Source organism: Aotus nancymaae, unplaced genomic scaffold (genome assembly GCF_030222135.1).
Source record: "Aotus nancymaae isolate 86718 unplaced genomic scaffold, 86718_ANA_hifiasm-v0.15.2.pri h1tg000040l, whole genome shotgun sequence".
Lineage (NCBI taxonomy): Eukaryota > Metazoa > Chordata > Mammalia > Primates > Aotidae > Aotus > Aotus nancymaae.
This window is the reverse complement of record NW_026988454.1, coordinates 114,585,730-114,603,268: the sequence shown is the minus strand read 5'-3', so window position 1 is coordinate 114,603,268 and position 17,539 is coordinate 114,585,730. Positions and strand designations below refer to the sequence as shown.

General features: G+C 38.2%; 1 protein-coding gene across 1 annotated transcript in view; it reads left to right on the top strand.

Annotated features, from left to right (window-relative positions):
* The first annotated feature begins 54 nt into the window (after nucleotides 1–54).
* CD2AP (CD2 associated protein) overlaps nucleotides 55–17,539 on the top strand; it is a 156,245-nt gene continuing 138,760 nt past the window's right edge. Inside the window, exon 1 of the mRNA XM_064360990.1 lies at nucleotides 55–137. Within this exon, the coding sequence (XP_064217060.1) occupies nucleotides 134–137 (4 nt within the window). The 5' untranslated portion in view covers nucleotides 55–133. The remainder of the gene's footprint in view (nucleotides 138–17,539) is intronic.

The following is a 17,539-nucleotide window of genomic DNA, read 5'->3' as shown; positions in this document are numbered from 1 at the left end:
GACTCTTCGCCCCGCCTAAGGTCAGGAGGGGCTAGCGCGGAGCGCGGGGTCCGCCTCCAGCCGCGGGAGCGCCCTCGCGAGCCACCAGAGGAGGAGGAGCGGACCTCGGCTTCTCCCCGCGGGAGCCCCCAGCATGGGTAAGAGACTCGGGCGCTTCCCGCCGCCGGTCCGGACCTTCTAGACCCGGGGAGGCGGTGCACCTTCTCGGCCTTATGGGGAGGCGACTGGGGTCAGCCTGTGAGCGGCAGCACCCTACCTTCTCCACTCTTCCCACTGTCCCTTCTTGCCTTCTTGCCGTGCCTTCCACCTTGCTCTCCTCGCGGAGAAACTGGTGGAAGAGCTCTCGGGTGCTTTCCCTCGCGCTCCCTTCTCCGCCTCTTTTCCTGTTCACCAGAAAGGTGCGGGATGGGGGGCGGGGGCTCCTGGCCACCTCTCCGAACCCCTGGCCGAGCTAAAATCGGACCTGATCTTCCTTTCCTTCCTCACCCCTTCCTTCCCTCCCCCTCTTCGTGGGATGTGGGAGGGCGATCGAAAAATTTGACAAAGTAGCACTTTCAACTTCTTTATTTTCTTCGAGGCTTTGTATACGCTTAAGGAGAGAGATAAATTTGTTCAAAAAAAGTATTTTTTTTCCCCCTTCTATAACTCGCAAGGGATGCCTCAAGGACGGAAAAGCTTGAGTATTTGTTTTACTTCGGTTGTACCTAGGCAAGTGTGTTGGCACTTAAGCATTCAGTCTGCTCCAGAGGACTGGGTTGGGACTTCACTGTTGGATCCTTTGAGGAGCAGTTTCCTGTTTGGAGTTAGACTTCCTTGAGGGTGGAGAGAAAAACACAAGGCCTTATATGTTATTTACTATGTGCTTTAAAGTTTTGTTTGAAGTTAGAGAAGGCAGAATGTGTGGCAGTCTGGATTAAAAAGAAGTTTTGTTAAGTGGTGTAACAATTCTTTTGATAACAAAGTTCGGTGTGGGCTAGGCATTAACTCCCTCAATCCTTTAAAAATTAAAAGCAACTTAAAAAAGAATAGCTTAAAAAAAAAATCAGAACACTCTCTGCCTCTGTAAGGCAGAGCGTGTTCTATAAGTGTAAACCGAAGTTTGATTTTGTAGAGCAAATCAGGAGGACTCTATCACTTTTTGCAGTTGAGAGTTGGTACTGCTTCATATCACAAACCATCACCGAAATGAATAATTCATGTAACTAACAAATGATTTAGAAGCAGGACAAATACAGACTGCTGCTGATGTGGCACCCTCTGTCCACAGTTTGCTTTGTGGGGGATGTTTTGAGCATATTGTTTATAGACACTGGCCTAGCCTCTGTTTTCTTAGACTCTTCTAATTTTATGTTCCCTCCTCCACTTCCCTCCTGCTTTCAGGTAACTTTTATACTCCAAGTACTCTTGAGCTCAAAAACAGTGAAATAAGACGTTTGCTATTTGGAATTTTCAAATGATTTATTTTATAATTGATTAGTTGAGCTTGCAGGGTAATTGTGGGCTTATTCTTTAAGCATCAAATTATAAAATCACTTTAACTGCTTTAGATTAAGATAATAAAGTTAAATATACAGTTCTTTTCTGTCTTAAACGGGATGCAGAATATAATTAAACTTCTTTGGATGACCTAAGGATGCAATCTTGGATTGCATCTAGGGCTGTTGAGCTAAATTCTAAATAATAATCGTTTGCATTTTGAAATTATTTAAAGTAAGTACTTTTTTTTTTGCTTTGCTGTTGGATGTGCTTGTAACTGATTAGTGTCCCCCATCATCTTCCTTTTTCTAATTTTTTTAGAAGTGTGGAAATCATATTCAGGTTTGTGATCCTGCACAGGGGAAAAATCAATATGCCCTTACTTAGTGTGTGAGGTCGTCTCTTGAGAAAATATGTAAGTGTATACCAATACTTGGATACTGGAATACCTATTTTGATTGCCCAGAGGCTTTTTCTTCGTGATTTATTTGTTGTGTTCTGTTTAGATGAGTTTTCATATAGACTTGGATATCAATGTTAGTATACTCTCGACTACTTAGAATGTGTTTTGAGGGTGTATTACTGGGGGCATTTGTGGTAAGTTTTGTAAAGTATTTGTGGAAACATTGCCATATCAGTGTATTCTTAAGTTCTTTGGTCGTGTAATAATAATAAAATTCTCAAGTTCAATTAAAGGGAGTTTGCTTTTTAATATAAATCTCATTTATTTGGTTTTATCAGCCATCCTTTTTTCTTATGATTTTAGATGCAGCCTAAAATATTTACATGACATTTTATCTAATCTGTCACAAAATGAAAAAAATCTTATTTTTTTTTGGTTTAAGAAAACTTGGATGCCTATTAAGTGGTGGTTCTTTTTTTTTTTTGTCGGAGTCTCACTCTGTTGCCCAGGCTGGAGTGCAGTGGTGTGATCTCGGCTCACTGCAAACTCCACCTGTTGAGTCCAACTGATTCTCCTGCCTCAGCCTCCCGAGTAACTGGGATTACAGGTGTGTGCCACCACGCCCGACTAATTTTTTGTATTTATAGCAGAGATGGGGTTTCACCGTGTTAGCCAGGATGGTCTCGATCTCCTGACCTCGTGATCCACCCTATGCTTAGGTGGTACAGTTAGAGAGTTAAAAGCATGGGCTCTGGAGGGAGACTACTTGAGGTCAAATTCTTTTTCTTCTACCTACTCGCTATGTGACTGAGCACATTACTTCTCTGTGCTTCAGTTTCTTAATCTATGAATGGAATAAAATATCAACCTCATAGGTTGTTACAAGGATTGAATGAGTTATTACTTGTAAAGTGCTTAGAACATTGCCATTGCTGGTGGTTGTTATTTTCATTTTCAGATGGTTTCCCTAATTCTTATTTTATTTTTTTTTGAGTTGGATTCTTGCTCTGTCGCCAAACTGGAGTGCAGTGGCACAATCTCAGCTCACTGCAACCTCCACCTACCAGGTTCAAGCAATTCTCTTCCCTCGGCCTCACATGTAGCTGGGACTACAGGCCCGTGCCACCACGCCCGGCTAACTTTTGCATTTTTAGCAGAGACAGGGTTTCGTCATGTTGGGCAGCATGGTCTCTATTTCTTGACCTTGTGATCCGCTCGCCTCGGCCTCCCTAAGTGCTGGGAATACAGGTGTGAGCCACCATGCCTGGCCTGATTTCCCTAATTCTTGTACCAACTTGGGAAAAAAAAATTCTCAATTTTTGACCTTTGTTAGAAGTTGGATATTTTCTTTACAAAAAGGACCACTGAGATGAGATGATTTTGTACTAATGCAGAAGTTAAATTTTATGTAGTGTAACCTTACAGAAATCATGTAGATACTTTTTTCAATATTGGATGTACCGTGTGAAAGTCCATTATTGGTAAGCACTTAGTTGCTTAGGAAAAACCCTTAAGTGGGATGAATACTAGTAGAGTTACTTGAATTTTATGTTAAAGTAGTGTTTTTAGTGTCTACATTTGTTAAATGTGGTAAAATGCCTATTGAGAAATTTGAGGCATTCTATGTGAAAGAATTTGGGAAGAGTTCTAGGGAGACAGATAGACAATGATTATTTTTCTTATTCCAAAAATACAGATTGGCATTTTGGAGCAGAATTAGGCAAAAAACAAATGGCACAAAGTGTCAGACTGTTTCTAGAGCACACAAAAGAAATATTGTGAATTTTTATTTTTGAAAGAGTAAGCAGATTACTAAGGGCTGAAATTCTCTTAATAATTTTATATAAGGCGGCGAACTTTTTATTTATAAGTTCATGTATATAAAACATAACTTTTTTTTTTTTTTTTTTTTTGGTCTGAGATGGAGTCTTACTCTGTTGCCCAGGCTGGAGTGCAGTGATACGTTCTCGGCTCATCGCAACCTCTGCCTCCTGGGTTCCAGCGATTCTCCTGCCTCAGCCTCCGGAGTAGCTGGGATTACAGGCTTGTGCCACCACACCCAGCTAATTTTTGCATTTTTAGTAGAGACAGGGTTTCACCATGTTGGTCAGGCTAGTCTCAAACTCTTGACCTCAGGTCATCTGCCCACCTCAGCCTCCTGAAGTGCTGGCATTACACTTCACTCGGCCTCGTGGTGGTTTTAATAGACAAATTTGCAGTTGCTTTAGATGATATATGCACCTCTATAATAGAGTGTTTTTTTATGTTACTTTGTTGTACTGTTTGGAGAAAATATTTCTAAATTTTTTATTGATATGTTATTTATTTATTTATTTTTAGAGACAGGGTCTTGCTCTGTTACCCAGGCTGGAGTTCAGTAGCATGATAGCTCACTGCAGCCTTTGCTTCCCAAGTAGCCAGGGCTACAGGTGCACATCACTGCCTCTGGCCTAGTTTTAAATTTTTTTTGTAGATACAGGCTCTCTCTATGTTGCCCAGGCTAGTCTCAAACTCTTGGCCTCAAGCAGTTCACCTGCTTTGGCCTCCCAAAGTGCTAGGATTATAGCCACGCCACTGTACCTGGTCTGGATAAAATCTTGATTCATACAGATAAGTAGTTGCAAATGGAAACTGCATGCTACTGGTTCACCTATCTGTATAAGGATTTACTTCAATTAAACTACTCTAGAGAATATTACGAAATTTTTGTTTCAAAGTTGAATCACTGGCAAATGTAATTCTTTTCCTTATTTATTAAGTACTTATGATCAGATTTTTTTTGAGGTTTCAAAATTTGAATAGTTTAAATTTTATAAAATCACATTAAGGATGAAAATTCACATTTATAATATTTTATTTTCCTGTAGAAATGAGCCAGAAGTTTTGCTTTGTACCTTTCTTTTTCTTTTCTTTTCTTTTTTTTTTTTTTTTGAGAAGGAATCTTACTCTGTCGCCCAGGCTGGAATGCAGTAGTGCAGTCTTGGCTCACTGCAACCTCTGCCTCCCGGGTTCAAGCGATTCTCTTGCCTTACCCTCCTGAGTAGCTGGAACTGTAGGCGCATGCCATCATGCCCAGCTAATTTTTTGTATTTTTAATAGAGTCAGGGTTTCACCATGTTAGCCAGGATGATCTTGATTTCTTGACCTCGTGATCTTCTCGCCTTGGCCTCTCAAAGTGCTGGGATTACAGACATGAACCACCATGCCCTGCCTGTACCTTTCTAATTGAGGGGTTTGCATAGTAAAATGACGTCATATTAACTAAAATCTAATTTTTAAGACTTTAAAAATAAGTGTTGTAAAACCCAAAGTGCTAAATTTTTATGTGCTCATAATCCAGATCTGTCAGAGAATCATCCTCTTTGAGAATATCTTCCCTTGTTATGAAATATATTTCAAATGATAAAAATGCTTTAATGTATATAAAAATTGTTATTGTGTCAAGGGCTCGCAGCTAGATAGAGAAAGAAGTATAATGATTATTTATTTGAGTGAGAATTGGGTGGAGCCACAGACTTGTTGCTTAGGTAAACTGATCAAGTTGTGAAAGATCTGAACGTTTTCAGATTTTACATTCAGAAAAGAAAGAGCAAATAAAAACTAATAAGATGTGATTGAAATTTAGGTAAATTGGGTAATCATTATGATGGAGCTGTTACTGCTTAGTTGTAGGATTTGATATCTGACTACTATTCAAATATAACACAAGCAGGATTTAGGGACCAAATTAAGCAGTCAGGCAGTAAGTCTTTCTAGATGGGGGAGGGGACAGAACACTAGTTTGGAAAATCTGGATGGAGGTCCGTGTGTGCCTACAGTCAGCTTGTCAGCATCAGGGATATGTCTGGCAAAGTGCAGTGTGTACATGTATGTGGAGCAGGACTTTGGGAGTGGTATGGTGGCTGGTAGCAGGCAGTAGGTAGAGATTCAGACTGGCATCCTGGGGGAAAGGAGGAAACAGGTTCTGGCAGTAGGCTTAGAAAACCTAGCCACAGGGAAACAAAACCAGACAGCGTCCAGATTTCTGTTTGGAAAGATACAAGGTGGGTATTTGCAGGAACAAAAGTGAGCTTAGTTGTTGGAATTATTTAGGATGAGCCAAGAAGTAATATAAGATACTAAGCCCCTAAGCTTATATATTTTCTGTCCTGGGACTACATTAGTAGTCTACATTAGTAGCTGAATCTTTAAGTGTGGTACAAGTGGTCCAGAATAACTGGGTAAATGGGATCCTCTATCTAAACGCTAGAGGATATTCCCCGGTTATAGTTAGCTACTCCCTCTGTTTATTTGGTCCCAGGGATTTGATGTGCCTGCTTTTTATTTGCTTCTGTCTCTTTTTCACCTAGGTTTCTTTTTCCGTCATACCCAATGCGAAGGAGATTACAAAACTTCAGCATATCCTTCTGTTTCAGAAACAAGTATACAATCCTTCAGGGTGTTAAGCAGTTATAACTGCCAATATAATAATAAATGGCCAACTAAGGCACAAGAAACTTGAAAGTACTAGTAATTGTCAGTCTCTTGGTTTCACTGAAGTGGTGGTTGTTAATAGAGCTTTTTTGTTGTTGTTACTTTTTTTTTTTGATAATATGTTACCTGTCTTTGGCAGTCCTCCCTCACACTCCCCCCAGCTTTCTTTTTGGCTTACATTAGGTAGATATTTAGACAGTAGCTCACAGTAGAGACTTTTATTACGTCTCTTAAGCAGATAAAATTAATCCTTCTAGGACTTCAGTAACCTGAGACCATGCTATATATACTCATTTTTGAATCATAACCTTGGTTTTAACCACAAGTGAAGTAGGCGTTTTCCTTCTGGGCTCCTGTTTTCTTTTTTGGACTAAATTTGATATTACTTCTTCTTCTTCTTCTTTTTTTTTTTTTTTGGTTATGCTTTGGTTTTTATTTCTGAAGGTCTCAAGTTCCTAGACATTCTACTCTACCTGACCATTTTCATTGAACCCTGTTTGATTTACTGAAAGCATATTTACTAGTTTGCACCTAAGGGTGCTTTTACTCTAGACGAAACACTGCTTTTAAAAAAATTCACTATTCTAAAATGATACTGGCTTGAGATGTTGTTCCAGTGTCAGGTATTGTTATGGATTTTTTCTTTCCTAGAACCCATCTTTTCCAGTACCTCCAGTAGACTTGTATTTTATAATCTCTCAGATATTATGTAGCATGTTAAACTTCTCATCATGATCTTGTTCAGTTTCTCAACTCATTTGCAAAACAAAGATGACTAGCATGGGAGCCTGAATTCCAGGATCTGTTTTAGTACTTTATTAGTGCCACTTAGCGTAGGTTCTTTTTGATGATTCAGCCTCCAGATAATTCCAAGGGAGTGGCTGTGTAGCATCTAATCACTAGGAGTTTCTAGCAGAATACAGTCATGAGCCCCTTAGGAATGTTTTGGTCAATAATATGCCACATATATGGCAGTGGTCCCCTAAGATTATAATGAAGCTGGAAAATTCCTCTTCCATAGTGAGTTGTAGCCATCCCACTATAGTAGCGCAATGCATTATTTACTGTGTTTGTGGTGATGCTGGTGTCAACAAACATGCACTACCACTTGTATAAAAGTATAGCACATACATACGTTTATATATAGTACATGTATTGATAATAAATGGCTGTTACTGGCTTATGTGTTTAGTGTGTTTTTTAATTGTTATTTTAGAGTGTACATCTTCTACTTATTAAAAGAAGTTAACTGTAAAACATCCTCAGGCAGGTCCTTCAGGAGGTATTCCAGAAAAAGGCATTGTTATCATAGGAGATGACAGCCCTATGCACATTTTTACCACTGGGATGAAATATGGAGGTGAAGACTTTTGATGATCCTGATCTTTGCAGGCCTTTTGGTTGTAGGCTAATGTGTGTGTTTATGTCTTATAACAAAAAGGATTTAAAAGGAAAGATTTTAAAATGGCAAACAGTTTATAGAAATGGATATAAAGAAATAAAATATTTTTGTACAATTATACAGTGTGTCGGTGTTGTAAACTAAATGTTATTACAAAAAAGTAAAAAAGTTAAAAAGTTTATAAAATAAAGTTACAGTAAGCTAAGTTTAATTTCAAAAGAAAATTAAAAAGAAATAAAAAAATGTAGCTTCAGTGTACAGTGTTTATAAAATCTGTAGCAGTGTGTAGTAATGTCCTAGGCCTTCACATTTCCTCACCACTCAGTGACTCACCCAGTGCCACTTCCAGTCCTGTAATCTCTATTCATGGTGGGTACGCCCTGTGTGGGTGTACCATTTTTATTACTTATACTGTATTTACCTTTTTTAGTTGAAATATACAGATACTGACCATTGTGTTACAGTTGCCTACAGTACTGAGTACAATAGCATGCAGTACAGGTTTGTAGCCTAGGAGCAATAGGCTATACCCTATAGCTTAGATGTGTAGTGGGCTGTACCATCTAGGTTTAAGTACACTCTGATGTTCACACATGGACCAAATTGCCTAATGACACATTTCCCAGTATGCATTCCCGTTGTTAAGTGATGCGTAACTGCACTTTTAAGTGTGGTGATAGTTACAGTTAACACCAATATTAAGAAAAGGGCCCGTAACGAGGTCACATCATTAAGCAAAGAAGCTGCTGATGAGAGATTAATCAAGAAGTATTTTCCTTAATGTGAGGAATGTGATTAGTGTCATGTTAAGTGCTTGGGGATTTAGGATAAATAAAAGTTTTGGTGCCTCAAATAGTTTACATGTGTTAAGGATTGGGCATATGATTAGTCACATTTTTTTTTTAAACTTCTCACAACCCCTGGATTCTGACATAAATGCTTCTGCCTCTCCCTCCCTCCAGTTCTTGATTAATGTCATGAGTGTATTGGGATGGCTTATGATGTGATAGGAATATGACAATATAATAACAGTGAAAGTTAATATGTGAATCCATTAGCAAAACAAACGAGAGTAGTATAGGGGTCAATGTTGGAAATGTTAAAATGTAATAGGAGAAGCATATGGAATATTAAAATATAGATTCCAGCACTGTAAGGAAATAGAATTTATGAATAGAATTTATTCATAAACCAGTGATGATATAGTGGGTACTGGCAGTAGCCAAGATATTTTTTCCTCCACTTCTGGCAAAGAGTCTTTAGAATGAAGCAAGCCTTCTCTTGAGCTGATCCTTTGAGATGTGTACTTTTACTGGAAATATTAAAACTGTCTTATCCTTCTTACTGTCCTGTTAGTGTTCTGGTACTGAAGAGGCTGGAAATTTACCTAACATTTAGACTGACTTTTAAAAGTGACTTTCCTGGAGTGTTTATCATGATTATTGTCATAGTCAAGTACCAAAATTTTTTGGATTGTAAGTGTGGAAGTTCATATACTGTATTTGTAAAATTGAAACTGCATGGTCTTGGTTTGAGTGTTTTTAAGAGACAAAGTTGGTCTTTCAAATGTATATACCATTCTCAAGGGGTTTTCTCATGCTTTGTGTTAGAAAGCTTTTGGTTTATTTAGAAGTATGTCCTCCTAAGATCCAAGTTTTGTGTTAAAGTTTGATTAAAATTCCTTCTGTGCTGTAGCAGGTTGCAGTCTGATGAGTATTTTGCCTCACTGTTTTGGTGTGTGTGGGGGGCATTTGTGCACAACCATGTAAGAGGAAGAATTCATTTTTACTTACCTACTAATTTGGCCATTCTTATTAAACGTATTCTACGAAGCAGATCAAAGAAATTTTTTTAATGATGAAAATAAATTTGTTAAATTTTCAGAATGAAGTGTTGAATGGAAATAAAAGGCTGTATTTCAAATCTCAAGGTAACCGTTTTTCTCACAAAATTATTCTAAATTCTTATATAGATTATATACTACAAAATGCAGTTGAACTTATGCTTAGAACTTCATAGTTTAAAACCTAAATAAAAGCTTCTTTGCTATTCTCTTAGTGTGTAAATGACCTTACTTGATCTGAGCTCATTGATGCTGGAGACTATATCACTTATTTTATTGTATTTAAAAAATGTCACACTTGTACTGACTAGCAGAAATTTGGGGGCCTGCTCTGTGTCCACTAAGTCTGATTCAATAATACTTTAAGCAGCAACCTCTGCTTCCTGGGTTCAAGTGATTCTCCCACCTCAGCCTCCCAAGTAGCTGGGATTATAGGCATCTGTCACCACACCCAGCTAATTTTTGTATTTTTAGTAGAGATAAGGTTTTACCATGTTGGTCTCTGACCTCAGAAGATCTGCCTGCCTTTGGCTTCTCAGTGCTGGGATTACAGGTGTGAGGCCTGGCCAGTCCCATTAGTTTTAAACATGTAAAATTTTGTGTGGACCTTTGTGATAGAGTCGTTCCGGGATACTGGGCTTAGTATCTCACTCCTGTAATCCCAGCACTTTGGGAGGTCCAGCTGGGAGGATCCCTGGAGCCCAGGAGTTTGAGACCAGTCTGGTCAACATAGTGAAACTCTGTCTCTATTTAAAAAAAAAAAAAAGAATTGTTCTGGGAAAAAGGTCTATAATCTTCATGGGATTTTCAGTGCGGTGTGGCGTCTGAAAACCGTTCCAGGGGACTGTTAAATAGCTTTCCCTCATTATGACATTTTTAGTTCTTTTAATCAGCCATATCTCACACTAATTACATTTTGCCATAATAATTATAATTCTATTTTGTCAGTAAATATTTTGGTTTAAATTCAGCAAATATTTCTTGAGGTCTTTGTCTATCGGCATAAACAGAAGCACTCAAAAGTGGTGGACAAGAAGCCAGTTAGTTAATTTCTTAGTGGGGAAATTGCAGCATATTGTGATAGATGTTAACATTTGGTGAGTATTTATTTGGTATTTGGGTTTCAGACAGTTTTAATTAAGAACTTTATAGGCATTATTGAACTCTCACAAAAATTTATATACATTTTTTGATACAGTTATTACTCTCATTTTATAGATTAAGATACAAGCACAGAAGCAGTAATTAATTCAAGGCCAAGATTTGAACCCAGGCAATCCTAATCAACTGCTTATACTCTTAACTACTATAAAATGTGAAACAAACAGCTGACTCTTCCTCTGCAGTTGTCGTTTGAGTTACTGATAACAAGCATTCTTGACCCCCTTTATCCTTCCCTACTCTTTTTAATCCATTCTCTCATCCAGATTGCAACTTACTTTATAATTTCCTTATTATGCTTATTGTTTATTTCTGACTTACCCTAGTTAGAATATAAGCTCCTGGAGTTTAGAGAGTTTTCTTTTTCTTAGTTGTGTACCAGGCTCCTACAAAAAGTGCCTTCCAGTAGCAGCCACTCACATATTTGCTGAATCAAGGTTATGATTATACTTGTGTTTTACTTTTGTATTATGAAAGCTAAATTCATTGAAAATCAAAGTTAACAACTTGAAATAAGCATTTGAAGTTTTTGTCAATATATTAATACTATCTTTTATTTTAGTGCTACAAACAGGTATTGAGTACATACTCTGTTTCAGGTGCTATGCTGGGGTTTGGGAATACAAAGATGAGTAAAATATTGCCTGCTCTCACCCCTGGACATAATGGCCTTTGGTAATTTGAATTTAATATTTTTTGATTATAAGGATTTACTGAGGCAGGAGGAATGCTTGAGACCAGGAGTTTGAAACCAGCATGGGCAACAAAGCAAAACTCCATCTCTGCCAAAAAAAAAAAAAAAAAAAGAGAGAGATAACTGGGTGTGGTGACATGCAGCTGTAGTCCCAGCTACCTGGGAGGCTGAGGTGGGAGCATCACTTGAGCCTGAAAGGTGGAGGCTGCAACAAGCCGTAGTTTTGCCATTGCACTCCAGCCTGAGCAACTGAGTGATACTGTCTTTTTAAAAAAATTAAGAATTTAGATTTTTGTTTTTTGTATGTGTTTATTTTGGGTGGATGCTTAGAACCATGGAGAAACTCAAATGATTAAGAATTTTAAATAATTCTTAGGTCTGCTATTGTTTTTACAGGTTCTTGTAGTTGTCTGTATAACTTAATTATGTTTTAAATGTCTTTAGATTGGTCCTCAGTGAGTTATCTCGATTGTTTTGTCAGTTTCAGATTGAACTTTTTTTTTCTACTCTTCTCTGCTTTTCATTGCTGCACTTGACTAGTTTTTAAAAAATAAAAGTCTGTTTAGAAACTGAGGGAAATTCTTTTATATCAACTTCCCATTTTTTGGTAATTTTAAAAATCATTTTTAGCTGTTACTTAGCTGATGATTAGCATTTAGGGAATTCTTACTGGGCTAGGCTGAATGTATGAAGCATTCAGTTCCCCACAAGCACATGAGGTAGAACATTAGTCTTCCCATTCTTCGGGTTCAGGAAATGAAGTTGGAGGGATTGTTGCTTGCCCAAGTCAGAGATAAGATGTAGAGGAGACAGAATCAGACTTTCATTGGTCTGATTTAAAACCTCATCCTCTTGATTATATCTTAAAACATTTTGAGAAGGGGAGATTGAGTTATACAGAGCAAGTAGTATGAATTGAAATGACTCTCCTAGTGTGGTTTAAAAGTAAATTTAAATATTTAATCATCTAAAATTGTGGATTGGTTATCCATTTATTTGAGTAACTATTTTCTCTAAAGAGACTGTTTAAAAAAATTTATTTATTTATTTATTTATTTATTTTTGGTACTTTTTTCTTTTTTTAATTGTATTTTAGGTTTTGGGGTACATGTGAAGAACATGCAAAATTGTTGCATAGGTACATACATGGCAGTGTGATTTGCTGCCTTCCTCCCCTTCACGTATATCTGGCATCTCTCCCCATGCTATATCTCCCCACCTCCCCACCCCCCACTGTCCCTCCCCTATTTCCCCCCAACAGACCCCAGTGTGTAGTACTCCCCTCCCTGTGTCCGTGTGTTCTCATTGTTCAACACCCGCCTATGAGTGAGAACATACGGTGTTTGATTTTCTGTTCTTGTGTCAGTTTGCTGAGAATGATGGTTTCCAGGTTCATCCATGTCCCAACAAAGGACATGAACTCATCGTTTTTGATGGCTGCATAATATTCCATGATGTATATGTGCCACATTTTCCCCGTCCAGTCTATCATCGATGGGCATTTGGGTTGGTTCCAGGTCTTTGCTATTGTAAAGTGTGCTGCAATGAACATTCGTGTGCATCTGTCCTTACAGGAGAACGATTTATAATCCTTTGGATATATACCCAGTAATGGGATTACTGGGTCAAATGGAATTTCTATTTCTAGATCCTTGAGGAATCGCCACAGTGTCTTCCACAATGGTTGAACTAATTTACACTCCCATTAACAGTGTAAAAGTGTTCCTATTTCTCCACATCCTCTCCAGCATCTGTTGTCTCCAGATTTTTTAATGATCGCCATTCTAACTGGCGTGAGATGGTATCTCAATGTAGTTTTGATTTGCATTTCTCTAATGCCCAGTGATGATGAGCATTTTTTCGTATGTTTGTTGGCCTCATGTATGTCTTCTTTTGTAAAGTGTCTGTTCATATCCTTTGCCCACTTTTGAATGGGCTTGTTTTTTTCTTGTAAATCTGTTTTAGTTCTTTGTAAATTCTAGATATCAGCCCTTTGTCAGATGGGTAAACTGCAAAAATTTTTTCCCATTCTGTTGGTTGCCGATTCACTCTAATGACTGTTTCTTTTGCCGTGCAGAAGCTGTGATTTTGATTAGGTCCCATTTGTCTATTTTGGCTTTTGTTGCCAATGCTTTTGGTGTTTTGGTCATGAAGTCCTTGCCTACGCCTATGTCCTGAATGGTTTTGCCTAGATTTTCTTCTAGGGTTTTTATGGTGTTAGGTCTTATGTTTAAGTCTTTAATCCATCTGGAGTTAATTTTAGTGTAAGGTGTCAGGAAGGGATCCAGTTTCTGCTTTCTGCACATGGCTAGCCAGTTTCCCCAACACTATTTATTAAACAGGGAATCCTTTCCCCATTGCTTGTTTTTGTCAGATTTGTCAAAGATCAGATGGTTGTAGATGCATTGTGTTGCCTCCGAGGCCTCTGTTCTGTTCCATTGGTCTATATCTCTGTTTTGGTACCAGTACCATGCTGTTTTGCTTACTGTAGCCTTGTAGTATAGTTTGAAGTCTGGTAGTGTGATGCCTCCCGCTTTGTTCTTTTTGCTTAGAATTGACTTGGCTATGCGGGCTCTCTTTTGGTTCCATATGAAGTTTAAGGTGTTTTTCTCCCGTTCTCTGAAGAAGGTCATAGGTAAATTGATGGGTATAGCATTGAATCTGTAAATTACCTGGGGCAGTATGGCCATTTTCACAATATTGATTCTTCCTAACCATGAGCATGGAATGTTTCTCCATCTGTTTGTGTCCTCTCTTATTTCGCTGAGCAGTGGTTTGTAGTTCTCCTTGAAGAGGTCCTTTACGTTCCTTGTTAGTTGTATTCCTAGGTATTTTATTCTCTTTGTAGCAATTGTGAATGGCAGTTCGTTCTTGATTTGGCTCTCTTTAAGTATGTTATTGGTGTATAGGAATGCTTGTGATTTTTGCACCTTGATTTTGTATCCTGAGACTTTGCTGAAGTTGCTTATCAGTTTCAGGAGATTTTGGGCTGAGACGATGGGGTCTTCTAGATATACCATCATGTTGTCTGCAAATAGAGACAATTTGACTTCTTCCTTTCCTATTTGAATACCCTTTATTTCTTTTTCTTGCCTGATTGCTCTGGCTAGAACTTCCAGTACTATATTGAATAGGAGTGGTGAGAGGGCATCCTTGTCTAGTGCCAGATTTCAAAGGGAATGCTTCCAGTTTTTGCCCATTCAGTATGATGTTGGCTGTTGGTTTGTCATAAATGGCTTTTATTATTTTGAGATACGTTCGATCAATACCTAGTTTATTGAGGGTTTTCAGCATAAAGGGCTGTTGAATTTTGTCAAAGGCCTTCTCTGCATCAATTGAGATAATCATGTGGTTTTTGTCTTTGGTTCTGTTTATGTGGTGAATTATGTTTGTAGACTTGTGTATGTTGAACCAGCCTTGCATCCCTGGGATGAATCCTACTTGATCATGGTGGATAAGCTTTTTGGTGTGCTGTTGCAATTGGCTTGCCAGTATTTTATTGAAGATTTTTGCATCTATGTTCATCATGGATATTGGCCTGTAGTTTTCTTTTCTTGTTGAGTCTCTGCCAGGTTTTGATATCAAGATGATGTTGGTCTCATAAAATGATTTGGGAAGGATTCCCTCTTTTTGGATTATTTGGAATAGTTTCAGAAGGAATGGTACCAGTTCCTCTTTGTATGTCTGGTAGAATTCAGCTGTGAACCCATCTGGACCTGGGCTTTTTTTGGGTGGTAGGCTCTTAATTGCTGCCTCAACTGCAGACCTTGTTATTGGTCTATTCAGGGTTTTCACTTCTTCCTGGTTTAGGCTTGGGAGGAGGCAAGTGTCCAGGAATTTATCCATTTCTTTCAGGTTTCCTAGTTTTTGTGCTAATCTATGTCGTTTGTAATAATCTCTGATGATGGTTTGAATTTCTGTGGAATCTGTGGTGATATCCCCTTTATCGTTTTTTATTGCATCTATTTGGTTATTCTCTCTTTTCTTTTTTTGTTAATCTGGCTAGTGGTCTATTTTGTTGATCTTTTCGAAAAACCAGCTCCTGGATTTATTGATTTTTTTGAAGGTATTTTTGTGTCTCTATGTCCTTCAGTTCTGCTCTGATCTTAGTTATTTCTTGTCTTCTGCTAGATTTTGAGTTTTTTTGATCTTGCTCCTCTAGCTCTTTCAATTTTGATGATAGGGTGTCAATTTTAGATCTCTCCTTTCTTCTCATGTGGGCACTTATTGCTATATATTTTCGTCTAGAAACTGCTTTAAATGTGTCCCAGAGATTCTGGTATGTTGTGTCTTCATTCTCGTTGGTTTTGAAGAACATCTTTATTTCTGCCTTCATTTCATTGTTTATCCAGTCAACATTCAAGAGCCAATTGTTCAGTTTCCATGAAGCTGTGAGGTTCTGAGTTAGTTTCTGAATTCTGAGTTCTAACTTGATTGCACTGTGGTCTGAGAGTCTGTTTGTTATGATTTCCGTTCTTTTGCATTTGCTGAGGAGTGATTTACTTCCAATTATATGGTCAATTTTAGAGTAGGTGCGATGTGGTGCTGAGAAGAATCTATATTCTGTGGATTTGTGGTGGAGAGTTCTATAAATGTCTATTAGGTGTGCTTGTTCCAGGTCTGAGTCCAAGTCCTGGATATCCTTGTTAAATTTCTGTCTTGTTGATCTGTCTCATATTGACAATGATGTGTTAAAGTCTCCCACTATTATTGTGTGGGAGTCTAAGTCTCTTTGTAAGTCATTAAGAACTTGCCTTATGTATCTGGGTGCTCCTGTATTAGGTGCATATATATTTAGTATCGTTAGCTCTTCTTGTTGCATTGATCTTTTTACCATTATGTAATGTCCTTCTTTGTCTCTTTTGATCTTTGTTGCTTTAAAGTCTATTTTGTCAGAGACGAGAATTGCAACTGCTGCTTTTTTTTTGCTCTCCATTTGCTTGGTAAATCTTCCTCCATCCCTTTATTTTGAGCCTTTGTGTATCCTTGCATGTGAGATGGATTTCCTGGATACAGCACACAGATGGGTTTTGACTTTTTATACAATTTACCAGTCTGTGTCTTTTGATTGTGGCATGTAGTCCATTTACATTTAGGATTAGTATTGTTGTGTGTGAATTTTATCCTGCCATTTTGATGCTAGTTGGCTGTTTTGCCCGTTAGTTGATGCAGATTCTTCATTGTGTTGATGCTCTTTACCATTTGGTATGTTTTTGGAGTGGCTGGTACTGGTTGTTCCTTTCTATGTGTAGTACCTCCTTTCAGGAGCTCTTGTAAAGCGGTCCTCGTGGCGATGAAATCTCTGAGTCCTTGTTTTTTCGCAAAGGATTTTATTTTTCCTTCACTTATGAAGCTTAGTTTGGCTGGATGTGAAATTCTGGGTTGAAAGTTCTTTTCTTTAAGGATGTTGAATATTGGCCCCCACTCTCTTCTGGCTTGTAGGGTTTCTGCTGAGAGATCTGCTGTGAGTCTGATGGGCTTCCCTTTGTGGCTAACCCGACCTTTATCTCTGGCTGCCCTTAGCATTTTCTCTTTCATTTCAGCTCTGGTGAATCTGACGATTATGTGTCTTGGGATTGCTCTTCTTGAGGAATATCTTTGTGGTGTTCTCTGTATTTCCTGGAGTTGAATATTGTCCTGCCTTGCTAGGTTGGGGAAGTTTTCCTGGATAATATCCTGAAGAGTATTTTCCAGCTTGGATTCGTTCTCTTCATCACATTCAGGTACACCTATCAAATGTAGATTAGGTCTTTTCACATAGTCCCATATTTCTTGGGTACTTTGTTCATTCCTTTTTACCCTTTTTTCTCTAATCTTGCCTTCTCGTTTTATTTCATTGAGTTGATCTTCGACCTCTGATCTCGTTTCTTCTGCTTGGTCAGTTTGGCTGTTGAAACTTGTGCATGCTTCGTGAAGTTCTTGTTTTGTGTTTTTCAGCTCCATCAATTAACTTATATTCCTCTCTAAGTTGTCCATTCTCATTAGCATTTCATCAAATCTTTTTTCAACGTTCTTAGTTTCTTTATATTCAGTTAGAACATGTTCTTTTAGCCCACGGAAGTTTTTTATTACCTACCTTCCGAAGCC